We start from the raw sequence: 20,871 nt of genomic DNA, 5'->3' as shown, positions 1-20,871 counted from the left end.
CAGCTTTGCCCTCGCTGCCGTGGCTGGAAGAGTTCGTACACGCCCCGTAGGGGTGTCACCAGGCTGCATGGCCTTAAAGTGAGTGGAAACCCCGGGGTGAAGGGCCCTGCCCAAGGGCAAAGCCTTTCTAATGGAACAGCTCATCGGCCCCTCGGTGATAACAGCAGGGCAGGTAAAAGCGAGCCACAGGTGGGCTCTCCTGCCCCTGGAGAATTATCTGCAGGGGAGACCCCATTTCCACTGTTAGCCTCCGGAGACCTGGGACTTCATGACAACAGACACAAGGCACCTGAGTTCTGCTTCCTCACACCCCACCTGTGCCACGGCCTACAAGCAACTAGCCAGCGAGCAATGGGTTGGTCGAGGGGCAGCTAGGGAAAGCGGATATTGCAAACGTAGAACGCATGTAAAAATTGCACTGAGTTGCTTGCATCCATGTCCCCCCACTCTTCACACATCTCTTCTTATTCACAACGCAGCGCGGACAAGGGATTTTTAACAGTGAGGGTAATGAGCCACTGCGACAATCTACCAACAGAGTGCAGTAGATTCTCCATCATTTGTAGTCTTTCAATCGAGAGTGGATGTCTTTCAACAAATCCCTCTCTAGCTCAACCACCATATATGGGCTAGATGCAGAAATCACAGGGTCAGGTTCTCTGGCCTGCGCGCAGAAGGAGGTCATACTAGTTGCCATGTTCTCCCTCTGGCCTTAAAATCTCTATTCTCGGGGTACGTTTGCTTTTGGAGCTGGAGGGTGAATTCCAGCTGGAGGAGACATACCTGCACTAGATCTGCCCGAGCTAGTGCGCGAAAGATAGAATGTAGCCATGGCAGCGTGAATAGCCGGAGCAGCGAGCCAGCCAGTATGTGCCGAGCGTCCTGGACGGGATAGCGTCCAGGTGGCTAGCCCAGGTCGCAGTGCTGCAGCACACGCTGCTTTCAGCACACTAGCTCCGACAAAGCTAGCCCGGGTGTGTCTCCTGCAGCTCCAGCACGGGCTCCAGCTCCGAGTGTAGACGAACCCTGAGAAGCCACAGCCTTAAAGACCAAACCTCAGGTACCAAGGGCCTGCCAGACAAAAGGAGGGATCAGCGCCACTCTCCCTTTCCATGTGTGTTTGTTAAAGCTGAGTTAATAGTGAAAACACTGTTTTCCAGCCTGGAGAAATAGCCAGCCCTCTCAGATTGATGGGGCAGGGATCAAAGAACCTATTCAGTGCCTGCAAATCAGGTGGTTATTCCCCCTGCTGAGCTTTTAGCCTAAGCAAGTGGCACGGCTGAAGTCAGTCCCCTATTAACATATTTAATTGCCCTCTTGGTAACCTCTGATGAATGATCTGGTGATGGTGATAGCAGCAGGTTCTGATGATGTAAACATGACTTACATCTCCAAATCGCCCTGCCAAGCGGCTCCGATGGAGAACAATGATTTATGCACATCCCCGCTCCGCCGTTCCCGTCCCCCGGCAGCTCTAAGAGCTGGACAGTGTAATCTAGCACTGTGAGCCAGATATAAATCACTTGATTAAAAGCTTTAACTAATTTAAGGTGGGCGGGGGAAGGGGGGGATGGAGCTGATCAATTTAATTTACACAAGGAAATAGCAACAAACAGATGCTTTGAAAAGGGCTAGCGAATCACAAAGGAAACAGAACGGGTTGGAAAAGGGGGCGAGAGAGACAGCCTGGAGCCACCGGCAGGCCAGGAAAAGTTCAATGAGAGCTGCTCACGTGCCCATTGGGTCGGGCACCTGATAAAGGGGCTAACACACCTCCTGCACCAGAACTGAAGACCCAAGCTGACAAGCAGAAGATGAAACCCTCCGCACGGAGCAGTACCGGAGTCAGAGCACCAGCAGGATTCCTTTTCAACATACAGGTCCCTAGGTTTGCTTAGCTGGCAGCACACACCTGCACTGCAGGAGCACACTGCCGTTCGATGACGCACAGCCTACCGCTCGGGCAGCGTTTCTCAGTCTAGAGCCATGGCTGGACTCCACGTTTGAAGGCAGGCAGCCAACTCAGCCAGTTCAGCCAGTCTCTTCCAGGGGCCTGACATGTGACAGTCTGGCCAACACACCAGGGATTGAACCAGGGCCCTCCAGCACTAAATGCATGAGGTGCTACCACGGGAGCAAAAGAGCCACGTCTCTACAACTGTGTCCTGTAACAAACAACTTCTGTGGTCTGTGATCAGCTGGGCCAGAGGGACTGTGACATGCTCACCAGGGGGGAATGAATACAACTGCCAAAACCTCCTTTTGCAGTTCCACACTGGGCATGTGTTGCTGAAGGGACAGGATTAGCCATGAAACGGGCTCTTTTCTCCATCCACAGCAGGATGCCGTGGGTTTGGCTTTAGAGGGTCATTCATTTGAAGGAGAGGGTCTTGAAATCTCCAAGGCAGCCGGTTGGGCCAGGACAGCGGAGCCTCCTTCAGTTCCTGTTTGCTGGGGGTTCCTTAGGAATCAGAGCTGAATTCCACAGCCCCGGCCAGCCATTTTAAACATTAAACTGAGTCACGTCACAATTTGAGACAAATGTTGCTAAATAAAGACGCTTTGCGCCCTCCTCCATCCCTGTATCCTGCTCGGTGAGATGGAGACACCTTGCTATTTGTACAGCACCAATGGTTTGCTCAGTGATTTATGGACAAGTATCTGAGTGATGGTCACCCTCAAAGGAGCTTATGGTGAAGACCAAGTGGGGAAGCGTAGGGAGCCCAACCTCTGCTGAGCCCAGTTCCAACCACCCAGAACGCCAGGACTGCAGTCTCTGTCAGGCTGACACCTTTCACCAGCTCTCAGCCCATGCCCACACTGGGGACATCAGGGCAGCACAGCAGCACCCCTTGCCCCAAAAAGCATCACCCTTCTGAGCCCAGCTGTCTTATTCTTTCCATCCACCCCAGCAGCTCCTTGTCCTGGGCTCTGTGTGCAAGCACCTTATCGCATTTCAACCTTTCAAAGCTGAAGCCAGGGGAGGGTGGAGCTCAGCTTTTCAGCTGCAGAAAGCATTCTGAATTTTCCAGCTCAGCAGGATCACCAGCCTGGTCCCAGCTGATGCAGCGAGTGACTCATGACTCAGCAATGCTGCCCTGAACCTGATGACACCAGTTCCATAAGTGGCCAGATGTGAACGGCAGGCACTCAGGCCCTGCAGGGCCCAGTGCTTTGGAAGCCCAGGCCCCATTTTAAGACCATTTTCTAGGTTTTTATCACCTCAAGACTCTCAACAGCTGAAATGCATTTCTCAGGCGTTGAACAATTTCTCAAGGCAGTGGGGTCAACTTTAAATCCAAACAGGCTGTGGTAACGCTGAGCGAATCAGGGCTGGCACCGTATTCATCCTTGCAGGAGAAGGCAAAGCAAGAGGCAGGGAAATCTCAAGAATAGAATCGAAGCAGATGGAATTTAAATGAGCATCACAGGAGAGGTTTGGGCCCCCTCGAGCTGGAATCTAGGCTGGATTTGGGGTGTCTGCCAGCAACTTTGCAGCCTGTGTACAAAAACTAGCCCTAATTCTTCCCTGCAGTCCCAGTGGCTTCAGGAGAGCTGGCTATGAGAGCAGGGTGGCAGGGAGCCCTGAATTCAATCCCCATTCAAATGATAGCCTCAGCATGGAGGAAGGCCATTGCGGATTTCCACAGCTTACCCAGGTACCGCCAAACTTGCAAACGTGTCCTCTGCTCCCGGAGAAGTCAGCAAAGTGACGGTGTCTTTCTATCCCCCAGCCACGGAGGTTGTGTCACACTTACCACAATCTGCAGCCCCAGCAGACAAGCCAGTGAACACACAGCAGCAATGCGGTAACCATTTCCCAGGGCTGACCTAGCCAAACGTTTTTCTGACCAGCTGGGGGAGAAAGAGCTTACCCCTGCCTGGGACAAAATGGCAGAGGGTGAGGACAAGACTTTGGACAGAACGCCAGGACTATCAAGGGGATCCAGGACTGCAGGATGCTCTGGAGTAACTCCACATGCTTACCTTCAAAGGGCAAGTTACTGGGTCCCTCGTTCATCACATGGCGTGTAGTGCCCCGGTAGTGCCAGCCTGGTGCCAGCCTCCATCCTTCCCAGTCTGCCTGGCAAAGCCAGAAAATGCTCCTCTGCTCCTGGCAGAAAACTTGTCTAGAGAGGAATATTCAGGAAAAGTGAGGTTTGTCTCCGGCTGCCAGGACACAGCAGCCTCTCCGAGCAGGATGCCTGGCAGAGGAGAGCTCCCTTTGGGACATGCTACAGATTCATTCAATCAGTCCCTCTCTGTGCTATGCACAGATGACATGGGCACTTCCTGGGGAGCTACCAGGGGAACCCAAATATACTAACTGCATTGCCTAGGAGTTAACTCTTCTCTGCTGTCACCCCTTCACTCCAGAATCTCTTTCCCTACCATGCTACCCTTTCCTTTTTGTCCTCTGGTCATCTTCTCCTATCTTTGCCTCCACCGCTGACCTTCACTTGACTCATTTGGCTTCTCTTCCAACTTGGCGCATCAGCTTTGATGTCAACTCGCTCACAGGGGCAGTCCCACCAGGAGGGAGGTTTGGAGGTGGGAGACAATGGGGTCATTGGGGCAGGCGTAAAGGGGAAAGAGCTAGAGGTGGAGAGCAGGTGAGATCCTTCAACCCAGCCAGGATTTACCCAGAACAATACAAAAGACTCATTGCTCCTGAATGTGACTGCCAAGCCATGGTTTACCTTGTGGACCTGAACACTCAGAGCCATTAATGGAGTTTGTCCTCCCAACACGCGACTCCTTATTCCTAAGGGAGGAAGAATGGTCCAGTGGCCAGGCCGATTTCCTGGTCTCGAGGAACCCAGAGCAGGAAGGTCACAGCAGATCACGCATCTTCTCTGTGCAAAAGTCAGGAATGCCTTGAAGAGGAAGGTGGAGATTGGCAAATACATTCCGGCATTCATGCAGCTATGCTTGGGCTGGAACATGACAGAGCAGAGATTGAGGGGGTTTCGTCCAGCATCACTGTGTGTTTATTTTCTGTTTCCAATGTTCACACAATACTAAAACCACGCAGGTAGAAGGGAACTGATTTGAGCGACCAGCTGAGGCTGCTCGGAGCCCAACCTGTGGCTCAGTCCGGGGAGAGGAGCACAGAGCACAGTAAGTCAGAGGCTTGTGCCCGAGGTTCCGGCAGGGACGCAGTTAAAATTCCACGCTCAATTGGTCACATTTTAGTATTTAAACTCAAGCCCAGCTGTCCTGAGGATGAAGTTATTTCATAAGAGGAAGGCAGCACACATGGTTGTTGCCAAAACATCTGGTTACAGCCCATAGCTAATTCCTCCATTTGCTGCAGCAAGTCTAGCATCAAACTCTCTGATGGAGGAAAAACAAAAGGAAATAAAATTCATCCTTTGTGCAGAGCTCGAAGGCCCTGGGATGAAAAGCTCGGGAGGAGTGCAAACATGGACAAAGCCTCCCACTGCTCCTGTGGAGAGACATTGTGTTAGCCTTGTTTTACAACGGGTAAACTGAGGCAGAGAGAATAAAGTGTCCTGACAGACCCAGAAATGGAACCCAGGAGTTCTGACCCATGTTCTGTTTGGTGTAGGTTTGTCAATTGACAGAGATTTTGTTTTGCAATGGTGGGGTGGGAGAGGGGCTTTAAAACTAGAAAATGTGCGTGAACAACGCAGGTCCCCACACTACCTGGTCAGATCTGGTCTCAATGGCAGGGGTGAGGCTCACCAGAACAGCAGGGGGACTCTGCCTCCTTTCTGGTGCACCAGAAGAGCACTGATTTAATCTCCTTGTAAAATGGGGCTATAACCATGTCTCACACTGTGTGAGAGCCCGGGGCAGATGACAGGAGAAGACAGAGCTTTTTTCTGCAGTACCACAGAACTCCAACCCAAGGGGAACTCTCTAGACACAGGTAGGCAATGTTTTTCCATCAAAATATTTTTTGGATTAAATGTGTTTTTCTGACTAAGATAAATAATGGCCACCGTGTTGAGGTTTTCCAATGAATGAAGCAGTGAAAAAAAATTCTGGGGAAATTTTGAAAAACCAATTTTTTAACAAGAAGTTTCCCCACAAAAAAAAACTGGTAATTTTTGACCCCACACTAGAATTTTCCCTCCTAAAACTGGCACATAACATGTAAGTATAAAATCAATTGTAAAGTAAAGTATAAAATCACAAGACTGTTCCCAATGGCCTGGGGAACGATCTAGGGTGAAATCATCCTAAGCCAATGCCTACCAGTCACCTGCACGCAGGCTAGGAGAACCAGGGTCACCTGTCTCTGCCCTGGATTTCTCCAGTTGGTTCAAAGTTAGGTTAACTTTCCACCCTTGCCCCAAGGGAAAATTTCCTTCTGCAGAGTTGGGCAATGATCCCACAGCATAGGCTCAGCCAGTCAGGGACACAGAAAAGAAACCATGCTGAAACTCAAAACACACCACAAAGAGCAAAGCTAGAGGATTCACAATGTTCCAGCAAGGGGAAAAGTTAGCAAGAAGTTTGTGCAGATAGTCCACGAACAAACCAAGACGGGCTTTTGGCACAAGCTTTTGGCACGAGGTCCTAAATTGAACTCAGCCCCAGGCTGGGCTTGAGTATCTTTGTGGCTTACCTCATAGCAGTTCGCACCGTGTCTCCTGCTGCCTAGGCGTAACCCAGCTATCTCCTGACAAAGGTTTTCTGTGCAGCACTCAGAGTCACCAGGCAAGATGCTGATAGTTCTCAAGCAGCCGCCGTCCAGTGCTTTTCAAACCGTAGTCGAGCTGCACTCCAATCACTGCCAAGCCGGCAGCTGCTAGGCCAAGTGGAGCAGAAGTGCTGTAGAAATCCGTTGGTATCTCTTATGCTTCAGTAGTGCCCACAGGCCCAATCAGGCTCATGGCTCTGCTGGGTGCTGTACAGACAGACGAGGATACATTCCTTGCCCCCAAATACTAATTTTAACCCGCTTACCACACGTTCCTTTAAGATTGAATGCTGTTTTCGGTTGGCTCAGGTCAGAGCTGCCTCCCTGTTGATCCCCAGCCAACTCCAAAAGCAGGAGGCGACAGCTACCGAGTCCTTGGCTGAGCTGTTATGACACCCAGCAGGCCAGCAGCAGAACGCAGGTGTCCTGTGGCCTAGCCACAAAACCTTCCCCCAGAGGTCCATTAGGACCTTCCGGAGCCCTGAAGTCTTTGCTCCATGCTCTCCTAGCTGTCTGAGAATTAGGAAATGCTGGGAAGGCCCCATATCAGGCTGAAGTGCTCAGAGCAGCCATACAGATTCCCTCCCAATTTACTTTATCCCAAAGCCAGGTAAAGGAGATGGCCGTATATACTCAAGAGTACTTGAAATCCAAAGGAGCAGCCCTTTCACCTTCTGCAACTTGTGCAATGCCAACAGTAGCTGTGCCTGTACCCGTCCCCTCCTCCTGCCCCACCTCCCGGTTCACAAGGAATTAGAGAGTGCACAAGCCTCCCAGAGAGACGCCTCCCACCAGAGTTGGTATAAACTGCAAGGCTGTATCAAAAACTCTTGGTTAAAGTCTTTAATAATTACAAGAATTCCAGATTCATTACAGAAGAGCTTAGAACAATAATATTTCTCCGTACAAAGGCAAAATAAACTTTTCAAGTAACAGCATCCTGGCTCTGGAGTTTGAAATGCCTGTGGGTGGAAGGGAAGGGCTCCTGCTCCTGGGCGTCTGCCACAGCACAAAGGCACCATTCCCCCGGAGGAACTGCTCCAGGGGGCGAGAGGGTGGGGAATCTGGACTCGGCCTTCAATGGCCGCAGCTAAGAGGGAGAGTTTGCTGAACGCAGGTAACGTGGAGTTCAGTGGAGTGCAGGTCTAGCACAAGGAAAAGCCAGTTAAGGATGTGGCCTCGTGTAAAAAAAAAAAACAACCCAACAAAAATGCACTGTTCCCTTCCACAGCCCAAGCTAAGCAGCCCAGGTTTATCTCCATGCTAACCACAGCCGGGGCTTCCAATACAAGGCAGGGTTGAGGTTTCTAAGAACTGAAAGTGTCACTGGAAAAAGAGCATTCAAAGACACACAAAACCACTGGCCAAACAGTCCTTGCTGAGCCACCACAAGGAACTTCCCCTGGAACAAGAACAAGGACACCTCTTATTCCGCTTTGGAAGGGAGCTTCCCTTGGCCTTCCACTGGGAAGAAAGAATCTACAGAGCTCCTCCCTGCAGACCTCCTCATCCGCACCGTGTAGATGTACCAGGTGCGTTTAAGGCACTCAAGGAGTTCGTTCGAGGAAGGAGAGCACCTCGCCAGGTGGAGGAGAGACAGGGGCTCACCGGCCCCTGCACTCCACACTCTAGACCAGAGTGCATGGCAGGAGCAATGGGGAGCTGATTCAGAGACAGGGATGGGAAGACTGAAGCAGGCTTGGAGCGTGGCTGGAATGTACATTGCGAAGCAGGATCGGAGGTGGCTAAACACCATGGATGCTGATTCAGTATTCCCTGCTCTCTCCAGATGCCCATGCAAGGCACACAGCAGGGAACCAACTCAGATATGACAAAGGGTTATTCACGCTTCCTACAAACGCCTATAGCTATTGCTGGGAAAGGCGCTTTGCCCCTCCCCACACGGGCAGAGTCCCAGCTCTGTCACTGGCAGTGTCCTAAGCCCTCTGTTTAAAATACAGATCACAGTGGCTCTCCAGCACATCACTATCACACACTCACACACCAATATGGTGATCCGAGTGCTTCACAAGCTGTGCCCGAGTCCAGAAGGGCCCCTCAAATCCAGAACCCAGCACCAGATGCCAACAGAGGGATTTACATGGGGGTCGAGGTGTGAGAAGGGAGAAAAGGCCATTTATACAATGACAACATATTCCCGAAAGGCAGCAAACATTGTCATTAGTACGGTTTAATACAACCCCATATAAAACTGAAGCAGCAGCGATTTTTATTGAGGGACCTAAACTGAAATAGGATTTAGAACATAATTTAAAAAAATAAAAACAGCAAAAGTAGCAAAATATATGAACTTTTTTTTTTATAGCAACTGATCTCTACCAGCCACTAGTAACTTACTACCAAACTGGTATATCTCTGGTAACAACCCTTTTTAAAAAGACATGTAAATATATATTCATATTTATACATATTTGTAGCTATGTACACAAGATTTCTTTTTGTTTGTTTTTAGCACTGGTATATTTGGCTGCTTCCTCCACTATCAGTGCTGAGCTGGGGTATATGCTGCGTCTGTACCATGTGTTTGGTCAGCAAAGCAAATTAGTATTGGAATTAATAAGCCATTGGCCAGTCTTCAAACCATCTCACATTGCAATAACCATCCAGCTAGGGTTCCCGCACCATCCAAGACGGAGATGCTTCCGACGCATTAAGATTTCCCAGCCTGCACTTCTTCACCGCTGGTGGAGCTGCACTCAGTGCTGGCATTAGCTTATTGAGCTGTCGAAGTTTGGATCGCGTGGGATTGCAAGTATAAAAGAACACAAGGATAGCCCAGGTTTCCATGTCCTCCTCCTTGGGACTGTCAGTCTGTCAATCCCTTGCAAAGAAAGGAACGCACATTATTGGCTGGTTCCAGGAGAGGGAGCCTGCAGCTGGTTCTCTATCTGGGCACTGGCCAAAGAGTGGGGTTCAGTTTTAGTCCACTGCAACTATTCAAGCACAGGTTTCATGGAAAGGAAATAAAAAACAAACCTTTCAGATGCAGACAGTTCACAGCTAAGGTGGCTGGTGAAGCTGGCATGAGACATCGGTGAATTTGGTTATGGGAGATGTGTCTTTGAAATCCTTTACGCAATAGCTAAAAGTGATGGATAGCTGCACAGACAGCTTCCTGGCAGCAGCCTGGATAGCAGAGACGCATGCAAACACACACGCACACACACAGAGTTGTCAGTCTGTTGCATGGAAGTCCCAGCCTCAGCGTCGTTTAAGTCCACCGTTGGCGTGCTGATGCGGGTACTTGGGAAGACAAGGTTCGTCTGGAAGAGGATCGTGGGAAAAAACTGAGTCCTCCCCCGAGGAACAGGTGGAGCTGCGGGTGTCTGGGAAACTGGGAGAATACTGATCCAGCGGCATGGAAAGATCCAGGTATTCCTGGAGGGGACAAAATCCCAGGGACACAGCTCAGACCGAGAATCCAGAACCCAGGTTAGAAGAGGCCATGCAGTGAGCACACTACACTAAAGAAACAAGCAGAGCCGAGCCAGGAACCTCAGTTTCCCCACATGCGAGGGAACCTTTGCCCTGGTGGGCAGGGGAGGCATGTACATGGAACTCCCAATGATAACCACAGGCACCAGCGACCACACCGCATGGAGCCAACAACTCCAGCTCACTCACTTCTGGACTGAGGATGCCAAGTTGGGCTAAATGATGCAGAGACTCTGAATTTGAAAGTCTCCCCGTAAAGAGGTTCTATGGGAGAGTTTGATTCTGGAACAGGCATAGAATCATAGGACTGGAAGGGACCTCGAGAGATCATCTAGTCCAGTCCCCTGCACTCATGGCAGGACTAAGTATTATCTAGACCATTCCTGACAGGTGTTTGTCCAACCTGCTCTTAAAAATCCCCAATGATGGAGATTCCACAAACTTCCCAGCAATTTATTCCAGTGCTTAACCACCCTGACAGTTAAGAAGTTTTTCCTAATGTCCAACTTAAACCTCCCTTGCTGCAATTTAAGCCCATTGCTTCTTGTCCTATCCTCAGAGGTTAAGAAGAACACTTTTTCTCCCTCCTCCTTGTAAAAACCTTTTATGTACTTGAAAACTGTTATAATGTCTCTCTCAGTCTTCTCTTCTCCAGACTAAACAAACCCAGTTTTTTCAATCTTCCCTCACAGGTCATGTTTTCTAGACCTTAAATCATTTTTGTTGCTCTTCTCTGGACTTTCTCCAATTTGTCCACATCTTTCCTGAAATGTGGCGCCCAAAACTGGACACAATACTCCAGCTGAGGCCTAAGCAGCAGGAAGAAGAGCAGAAGAATTACTTCTCGTGTCTTGCTTACAACACTCCTGCTAATATATCCCAGAATGATGGTTGCTTTTTTTGCAACAGTGTTACACTGTTGACGCATATTTAGCTTGTGGTCCACTATGACCCCCAGATCCCTTTCTGCAGTACTCCTTCCTAGGCAGTCATTTCCCATGTGTATGTGTGCAACTGATTGTTCCTGCCTAAGTGGAGTACTTTGCATTTGTCCTTATTGAATTTCATCCTATTTACTTCAGACCATTTCTCCAGTTTGTCCAGATCATTTTGAATTATAATCCTATCCTCCAAAGCACATGTAACCCCTCCCAGCTTGGTATCATCCGCAAACTTTAGAAGTGTACTCTCTATACCATTATCTAAATCATTGATGAAAATATTGAACAGAACCAGACCCAGAACTGATCCGTGCGGGACCCCACTCGATATGCCCATCCAGCATGACTGCGAAACACTGATAACTACTCTCTGGGAACGGTTTTCCAAACAATTTTGCACCCACCTTATAGTAGCTCCATCTAGGTTGCATTTCTCTAGTTTGTTTTTGAGAAGGTCATGCGAGACAGTATCAAAAGCCTTACTAAAGTCAAGATATGCCACATCTACCACTTCCCCGCTATCCACAAGGCTTGTTACCCTGTCAAAGAAAGCTATCAGGTTGGTTTGACACGATTGTTTTTGACAAATCCATGCTGACCGTTACTTATCACCTTATTATCTTCTAGAGGCTTGCAAATTGATTGCTTAATTATTTGCTTCATGTCTTACCTGGTTGGAGGTCATGGCCACAATCCTATCCAAGTCTTCTACCAGCTGCTTAAAGGTGGGTCTCTGGGATGGGACTGCGTGCCAGCAATCTCGCATCATCATGTATCTGGAAACAGAGGAGTAAGAGGAGGCTGAACAAGCCTCCTGGAGACAATTCCGAGCTTGCTAGTCTGTCTGCTAGAGCCCAGGGTACAGCAGCTGGGCCAGCAGCAGCCCCAAACTTGAGTGAAACGGAGCAGGGTGCAACCAGCCCACCACAAAGCTGCAACCCTCAGGGCTTCCGGCTCCTCACACAGATCAAAATGGAGAGCTGCTGTCTCCTTTGTGGGGGTGCGTCAGGGACTCTGTGGGCCACCCAGGCTGCAGTGAGCCAGCGGGCCGCACCTTGGGCCAGGACAGAATCAGAGAAGATGTTATTTCTCAGGATTAGCGTTAATCCTTTTCATTAAAAGAAGATGACACCCCAACCCATCCCAGCCTGGGCACCCTGGGAAGGACGTTGTCACTTGTTCTAAGAGGAAGATATAACTAAAGGCTAAGTTAGTCCCTGCTCTGGGGTCAAGCTGGGATTCTCGCTTGCTGAGGAATAACAAAGGAAGATGTTGATTACTGCAAACAGATTCAGCTGAGATTTCTGCAGGGCTGGGAACTGCTGGGAAAATAACCCGGAACATCTGCCATTGCCCAAGATGTGCCCTTGATACTCAGCTCTCGGCGGTGCGGCTTGCACAGCTGAGGAAGCTGACTTTAAATATGGTCTCTGCCAATCTCCGCCATAAAACACTTGGCTGTTTTGCTGAGCTCTGGCTTTGCTGCAGCCCCAGGATCCTTGGGCTGGAGGAAGGGACATAAAACAAATGGGTGGGAGTCCAGCAAGGAGCAGTATAGAAAGGACACAGGTTAGGAAGAGGAGCTGGAACAAGCCAGGCAGGGGCAGGGACGAAGATAGAGCTCTGTCCCCAGATCCGCCAACAAGCATCACACAGAGGATGAAAAGAGACCAAGTGGCAGCAGGAGAAATGTAGGTTTTACAGGAGGAAGAAAAGCAGTGATCTGTGAACAGGCTAGGAATGGCACAGGCTGCCAGGAGAGGGGAAGGAATGGCCTTCACTGGAGACACTCAAAGTTGAGACGAGGAGTCAGGGAGGGGACTTCCATCATCAGCATGTTCCTGGAGGCTAATCTTCTAACTCTGAGTTCTAGAAAAGATTCCCCTCCTCTCCTCCTTGTTTTCCCAAGGCTGTTTATTTTAAGGACATGTCTAGCTAACGAACCACCAGCCGATGTGACTAGCAATGAGGATGCTGGGCCGAAAGCTGCTTCCACACTGGGGCAGCCAGAGGAACAAAGTTAATCTAAATCAAACGCCTGCAGCAGCCTAGAGCCTCTCCTTCCTCAGAACCACACAGCTCAGAGTTCTGGTGTGAATCAAGAACCCAAGGCTTGCCAGTGGGCTCTAACGGCTTGTCTACACATGGGGAGTTAGTCCTAATTAACTCCGTGTGTAGATGCCCCTATTCCGAATTAGCTTAATCCACTGAGGCACTCTAATTCCTGAATAAGGGTGTCCACACATGGAGTTAATCTGGGAACAGTTAATTTGCTTTAAATTCACACCCTACTTTATTCTGGATTAACTGTCATGTGCTGACAAGCCCAGATCAATTTCCCGTGACACTCATCTGTCAGCGAGGGTTCTGGCACAAAGCTGGGGGAGGAGACAGGTAACATCAGTCAGGACTCTGCACCTCCTTCCCCACCCCGGCTTTGCTCCCTGGCAGAGAGCTGCACTTACAGCTCATTGGTGCAGTTGCTGGGCTTGTCCATTCTGTGGCCTTCTTTCAACAACTTGAAGAGCTCCTCAACGGGCACCCCAGGGTATGGCGAGCCGCCCAGCGTGAAGATCTCCCACAGCAGCACGCCAAAGGACCACCTGCTCCAAACACAAAAACACGGTATCAAACAGGCACAGCTCCCACCACAACACTGCCCTGCAACCCATCCCTCTGCCCGACACACAGCTCCTCTGGGCAGCGGCAGACATGGAGAGGGGAGAATGCCTGTGCCACTAGTGTGCATCATTAGCTCACAAGAACAACACCACTGCTACCCACTGAGAACACAACACACGGGTCCATCCGTCGCAGTGGAAGTAAGTCACAGTCCTAGTGCACTACACCTCGCCCCTTGTTAGGACACCAAGGCCAAGGTTTGCATAAGTGATTAGTGATTTTGGGTGTCCAACTTGACATATCTTAAAAGGGGCCTGTTCTTGAGAAAACGCTGAGTGCCCATGTTGTGAAAATCAGCAAGATGTCTCAGGTCATCCAAAATCACTGGGCACTTGTGAAAAACCTTAGCCCAGGTGCCAAATTCAGCTTCTAGTTCCACTAGTACAAGTGGGCTGGCTTCGATGGCCTCACAGCCGTGCAGCTGAGAACAGAATGTAGCCTCCAAGCATTCATCATCAGAAGGCATCGGACAGGAGAGAGTTTAAAAGCTTCCGATGATTTAAAAGATCTTTGCAGGAAAGTGAAGAGCTCAGATTGGCAGCTCTAATTCAGAGGCATTTGGAAGACAAACAAGCCCTGCTGCCAGATCATTTAGACTCAAAATATTGTGTCTGCTTATGACAATTATTGTTTCATTAGATTAAGATGACTCCCATCTGGTGCTTTTCACCTTTGGGAAAATACCCAACACAAAGGAGGCTTATGGAGAGGCTGCTTGAATGCCACCTGGCAGGCCGATGGCTAAATAGGAAGGGGAGAAATGCAGACAGAGTCCCAACACAATGCGATACAGCTGATGGGCTGGGAGAGCAGTGTGGATGGGTCAGCAATATGGAGCTTCATTCAGAGTCCAGCTGCACATCTGTGTTTGCAGTGGAGAACGCTCAGCACGTTGGAGAGAGGCGGGTGTTATCCATGAGAGAGGGGAGAGGAAAAACAGTTCCCCGGAACAGTGATTTTGGGACAGCCCCTCCCAAGACCCAGCTGGCCCTAACCTAGTCTATCCTTTGAATTGTGCCTAGGCATGCATGCTGCAACACAGATATCTCCTCATGGCTGGCAGGAGCGGTGGGGTACTCACACGTCGCTCTGATGGGTGTATATTCGGTCGAACAAGGCCTCCGGTGCCATCCACTTCACTGGTAAGCGACCCTGGAAGGCAGGAAAGCCCCCACACCTGAATTCAGCCTCCAGAGGAGAAGCAGGCTTGATTCTGTACAATATGTTAGCCTCCCCTCTGTAACTGCGACACCCAGCCGCGGTTCACGGCACCCTGGGCACTGCCATCAAGGAAATCATGACACCTACGCTGGGCAATTCTCTTTGGCAAAGAGGGACCTTCGACCTGGGTAAAAAGGACAGAGGATGCCCAGTGCTCCATCCCTGAGGGCTTTATGGACGATCACCCACCAAAATGCAGCCTCCCCTGCAGGGGGGAAATGGTAGCTGTCTAAGCCCTTTCTCCTAACTAGTTAGTGCCACCACTCTTGTGCGAAAGGCCAGGGAGCGTTCCGTGATCACCCGTGTTTGGGACCTTGGCACCAGGAGGAGAAACTCGGGCCCTGCTCTCTCCCAGCCCCGAGACTTCATCCGCCTTAGGAACATGGCCTTCTTGTTGCCATGGCAACTGAGCGGGGTGGGCGGCCGAGGGCGAGGGCAGGCCGTGGGGAGAACAAAGGGAGCAGAGGGCATGCTGCCCACCGGGCAGACATCACTCTGCTGTTACAGGACCGAGGAGAATCTCTCTCTCTGCATACGGCAGCCCGTGCTCACAGGGCTCGGGACTTCAGTACAGACACCGCCCTAGAAAGTCTCCAGCCAAGCTATAAATATTGGCAGAGGCCTCAGGAAAAACCTGCTAGCTCTAAAGCGGAGCTTCAGCTCGTTCCCCTTCCCCCACTGCACCACTCACATTCGTCGTCTTCTTGTAGTAATCGATGTGGTGGATGTCCCGGGCCAGGCCGAAGTCTGCGATCTTCATCACGTTGTCTTCCGTCACCAGGACGTTCCTGGCAGCCAGGTCTCTGTGGATGCACTGAAGAGAATGGAGACCCCGTTAGGCCGGGGGTTTTCGCTGCTGCATTGGCTGGCGTGTTAGCAAAGACCTTGCCTTGCACTGAACTACCCGCCAGCCTTCAAAGGGCCACAGCCACGATCCCAGAGCACGAAACACGGCCAGCACCGGGGGAACCAGGTGCCAAGCCCTAATCCCTTCCTGGCCAAGGCGAGCTGGGAATCTCTAGAGACTCTTTCGCTTACTGCTGATGTACGTGCAGTTGGCCGCGGCTGCTCCAACATTGTTACAGTGACCTTTCAAGCATTATCAACATGTCCTGATTCCAGACAGAAGGCAGGTAACGGGGGTTTCAGTTCAGTAATTACCTCCTTCGCTCCAGCCAGGGGTGTGCGGAGATGGACTCGGTGCCATTGTATTGCTCGTATTTTAATTTTCAATATGTTGGGGAAAGAGGCCAGATCCGCAACCCTGAACAGCTAAGATTGCTGCTTGTCCACAGAGCCCAGACAGACAGTACGGCGGCATTGACAGGCCCCAGGCAAAGTCCTCAGCTCTGTTCAGGAACAGGCCTCTGAGGGGAGAAGGGAGTTCGGTCTTCAAGGCTCCCTCGGCCTTTCAGCAGCAAAGGGTCCAGTTAGCGACAGCTGCAGGGGTGGGTTTGGGGATCCTTGGATCGAGAGCCCCAAACTCATTTGACTCAGACTAGCCAAGCACCACCTGAATTTTCAGTCACAGGGGCTGTTTTCATGACTTGGGGAGGATTCAGACTGGGAACCCGGCCTCCATTGACTGGGTCAGGCCCCTAGAGGTGCCCAGTCATCACTCCTCTGTGTTCCCCAGCCTGGAGAGGGACGGGGGTTCTGCAAGTGCTCCCCCAGGTACGGAGCTCGCGACCACTGCTCACCTTTTTGGATGCCAGGTATTCCATCCCCCTGGCCACTTGGTACGCGCAGGACACCAGGTCCTTAAAGGAGAGCTGCTCCTCGGGGAGATGGGTCGGGTTGTAGCAGTACTCCATGCCGGGGGGCCGCCGGGCCTGCAGGTACTCCCGCAGGTTGCCTTTGGACGCATACTCCACAATCACATAGAGTGGACCTAAGGCAAAAGGGAGGGGACAAAGCTGAGCATCTCAGGCTCCAGGCTTGGATGCACAGGACACGTGGCTGCATGGGCATTTAAGCTGTGTATTGTGCACATGCACAAGCCCTTCAGAGCCTCCGGGGCACAGAGCCCCGTGACTGCCAAGTGTCTGTCTGAGGGGCGCCTGTGGGCTTGGGCGGGGGTTTCATACAGGGGAGCTGCAGGAGCTGACCCACAGCAAGGAATCAAGGTCTCTGCTCAGAACAGAGCTCAGGCATCTTGCGTGTGTATGTACACGCCCCCCCGCACACTCTCACACATGTACACATACCACTTCTTTGGCAAGTCAGAAGCTGCTCCTCTGACGTGTGAGGGGAAGAACTGGCCCTGCTCCTGCTCTGTGTTGAGTCAGCCGCACTCCAAGCCAGAAAATCACACAACAAAAACAAACCCAGGCCCACATGCAGGCTGGGTGTGATGTGACTCATCCAACCCCAGGGCTCTGTGACCAGCTCCGGCCATGTGAAAACAAACCGCCCTGTTCCACTCCTCCCCACAGCCAATATAAAGTGAGCTCTGTGTGTGCGCATCCATACACCCACGCCTGCACATATACCTCAAAGAGGCTTTCTGGCCCGGCATCCCTTCCGTTCCTTCAGGCCCAAACACAGAGAGACTCTAGAAATGGCCAGACAACTCTGACCCTGCTCGCGTTTGCCAGGAGAGGTGCCTCCCTGTCAGCCACACACTCCCTCTGGTCTTCATAAGAACGGCCATACTGGGTCAGACGAAAGGTCCATCTAGCCCAATGTCCTGTCTTCTGACAGTGGCAAGTGCCAGGTGCCCCAGAGGGAAGGAACAGAACAGGGAATCATCAAGTGATCCATCCCCTGTCGTACATTCCCAGCTTCTGGCAAACAGGCTAGGGACACCATCCCTGCCATTCACTGGCCCTTTCAGACAGCTCTGGGATGGCCAACCATTTTCAAAACTCATCTGGATTAAAGACCCTGTATCTTTCCACCTCTAGAACCTCACCCTGGAGCCCCAGGCTACCCCCAGCATTCTTGCTGTCCTAGCAGAGAAGCAGTTTTTTGGAGTCTCAGCCATGCACAGAGAACTTACCATCCTGAGTGCAGGCTCCCAGGAGGTTGATGATGTTCTTGTGCTTGCCAATCATTTTCATCATCTCCATCTCAGATATCAGGTCAGATAAGTCCTTTTCCGTAGCATCAGCTTAAAACACAAAGAAAGGCACAGGTCATGTTTGATCAGGCTGGGTTAAGCTAAAGTGAGGCCTAGGACTAGGTCTGCAGCAGCATCTATTAGGCAGCTTTAGATTTACAGACTTGGTTTTCTTTGTCCTCCTCCTTCACAGAGATGCAGAGCACTCGCACTGTGTATGTACAGGCATATCTCGCGGTAGCCCCATCGGAACGATTTCGCCCCAGGAAGTGCTGCAGTATTCACAGCTAAACCAGCTGTGAAAGGTTCATCTCCCTTTCCAGGACGGGGCTGGTTTGGGGAGTTGGGTATTTCTCCCCAGCTGCCTTCCAGGTGGAGTGGCAGAGACCGAGCTCAAGCGAGAAAGGCGGTCAGATAGCAGTGACAAGCATGGCATAAATTAACGAGCTAAATCAGATAGAGTGAAATCTGTACAAGAGACTTTCCTAACAGGCATTCTCCGGCCTTAAGGGACCACCCACAGCATCCCCGTAAACAGAGTATAATTCTTCTCTGCCTTTATTTGCGGGTCCCTTCCACAACCAGTTTTTATTGCCCCTTTTGTCACTCAAAACAGAGATTGTTGGAAAAGCTATTAGATTGTGCAGGGTGATTCCATCAGAGCAGCTGCTGGGGAGAGCCCCGCTCTCCCTGGGCAGCACGTACCACTGCAGGGCTGAACTGCAGAGGCTCTGGATAAGTGAATGCTGGCTCGAGGGGAGTGCAAACTGGGCGTGAAAGGCTATTCCTTGGCTGTGCAGCCCTTGGCCATGGCTACGCTCCAGGCCTCAAGCTATCTGCTGTGGGATTCCAGCAGCTATAGGCCTATGACAGCCGCTGGGCGCGCAGAGTTAGAAGCTCTTCTTGAAAAAAGCCCAACCGATGCTGTTAACGACAAACTTGCTCAGTTGGGGCCCAATCCAACAACTTCCATTGGTTTCAGTGGGAGAAAGACGAGGCCCTTCTGGAACACAGGGCTGGCCAGGCCAGGCCTCCAGCAAACATGCACACTCCCCCTGCCTCTCCTCCCCAAGGTACATTTCCCAAAGTCAGCAGGATTGATGCTAGCCTGAGCTGAGACCGACTCAGAAAGGCAGCTGCAAAGCTGGGGAAAACCCTGCAGTGCCTATGGCCCCTACTTACACTTCAGCATCTTGACTGCCACTTTAGTCACGCGGTTTGGCTTGTCCTTGTCCAGGCCAATGGCTTCAGCGAGAACCACCTGCCCAAAGCAGCCTTCACCCAGAGGCTTACCCAGGATGAGCCTAGATGAGAGGAGAGAAGAAAGTAAACCAGAGGAGGAAGGATGCAGCTCATGTCTGCAGAGACAGATACACTCACACAGAACAGGACACAAGAGGTAACTCTGCAGAAAGGAGGCAAGTTCCTGATGGGAATTCATGCTCCCCTGGGAAAGGCAGGGCCAACGTCATGGGCGTGCATGGGAATGGGAGAGGACACTGCCCCAGTGACTTTAGCACAGACTCCAGCAAGGCCATAAGCAGGAACACATGTAATGCCCTTTGCAGGCTGAAGGAGTCTATCTGTGGGCTAAGAAGCCGAGCACAGCTCAGGGCGCATGGATTTTTTTGCATATCAGGATGTATTCTAATGGAAAGTTATACAATTAGAAAACAGCAACTTCAGAAGCTTGTAATCAATGCAGTGCAGCCACAGCTGGTCATTACACAGCTGAGGCTGCTGGAGAGAGATCGATTCATGTTCCAGGAAGGCCTCACCATCCATAGATTTGAGTGTGAGGCTGATCTCTCTGCAGGTATGGGAATATTCTGAGCACCTTCAGCGGCTGGGGGAGCAAGAGGGGCAGAGGTTTCATGGAGGGGGTTATCACACAGGAAGGCACAAACCCAGCAGTCATTTCTCTTGGCTATTTGAAATCCATTTCAGACGTGACACAGCAGAACAGGCACATGGAGATGTGCAATGCTCCCTGCTGCTGATCTGGAAGCAGCAAGGGTAGGAGGGAGACGCACATCGGCCCCTGGGAGCACATGGTCACCCTGAGGGCAAAGCTCCCGAATGGCTGTTTCGGGGAGGAACGCACCAGCCATGAGTCCTCCTCTCCATTAGCATAATTATGGGACTTGATCTGCTAAGGACCTGATCCAGCTCCTGCTGACCCCAGCAGGAGCCTTTCCTTTGACTTCAGTAGCATTTGGATCAGGCTGTGGAGGAATTGCGATCAGATGCAGGAGCCAGCTAGCTACGGAAAGGCCGGGGTTGCCCCTCTGTGGAGCCCGGCGCAAGAGAGTGCGTCACCTGTCCCGGGGGAGCTCCCACCGAGGGTCTTCAGGAAGCTCGTATTCCGAGACACCTGCCAGCATGGGGGTGCCACTAGAGGAGAGCCGCGAGGGCCTGACAAGCATCACCCCTGAATTCATGGAGGAGCTGGAGTCTGCTGACACCTGCAATGGGAGAGCCAAGGGACAGTGGGTTACCTTCAGGAAGCACCTGGGGCAGGGACATGCTTGGTTCCGATAAGGAGAGGAGCTGCTGACCAAAGTGCTTTAGTTACCTGCTGGAGGCGGAGGGAGCCCTGTCTCCCGGGTACTGAATCTGCTGCAGCATGCAGTGGCCTGGCCCTTCTCTAGGCCCCTCAAAGGGCTTTACAAACACCAGTTATGCCTCACAATCCCCCTGGGAGGAGGCTGGAATCGTTATCCCCAGGTTACAGATGCTGTGACTTGCCTCAGGTGGCAGAGCCAGGGACAGAAGACAGGAGTCCTGGCTCCCACTTCCCTACTGTACCCAACTACTCCTTTTGCCGTAGACTGGAC

General features: G+C 51.3%; 1 protein-coding gene across 5 annotated transcripts in view; it reads right to left on the bottom strand.

The window, feature by feature from the left end:
- The window catches only part of FGFR1 (fibroblast growth factor receptor 1), an 86,500-nt gene that overhangs the window by 8,250 nt on the left and 57,379 nt on the right, over nt 1-20,871 (bottom strand). For 4 of the 5 annotated variants that reach the window (XM_075123511.1, XM_048829435.2, XM_075123513.1 and 1 more), the window contains 9 exons: nt 20,354-20,499; nt 19,217-19,338; nt 17,975-18,085; nt 16,674-16,864; nt 15,665-15,787; nt 14,834-14,904; nt 13,536-13,673; nt 11,741-11,846; nt 7,502-10,072 (listed from right to left, as the gene is read on the bottom strand). In XM_075123511.1, coding sequence (XP_074979612.1) covers nt 9,896-10,072; nt 11,741-11,846; nt 13,536-13,673; nt 14,834-14,904; nt 15,665-15,787; nt 16,674-16,864; nt 17,975-18,085; nt 19,217-19,338; nt 20,354-20,499 — 1,185 coding nt within the window. In that variant the 3' untranslated portion in view covers nt 7,502-9,895. Of the gene's footprint in view, nt 1-7,501; nt 10,073-11,740; nt 11,847-13,535; nt 13,674-14,833; nt 14,905-15,664; nt 15,788-16,673; nt 16,865-17,974; nt 18,086-19,216; nt 19,339-20,353; nt 20,500-20,871 lie in introns of those variants that run through there. The other variant, XM_075123512.1, reaches the window with a different exon arrangement.

The sequence above is a fragment of the Caretta caretta genome, chromosome 26, assembly GCF_965140235.1.
Source record: "Caretta caretta isolate rCarCar2 chromosome 26, rCarCar1.hap1, whole genome shotgun sequence".
NCBI lineage: Eukaryota > Metazoa > Chordata > Testudines > Cheloniidae > Caretta > Caretta caretta.
Note: the sequence above shows the minus strand (reverse complement) of the source record. Positions and strands in the feature narration are given on the sequence as shown.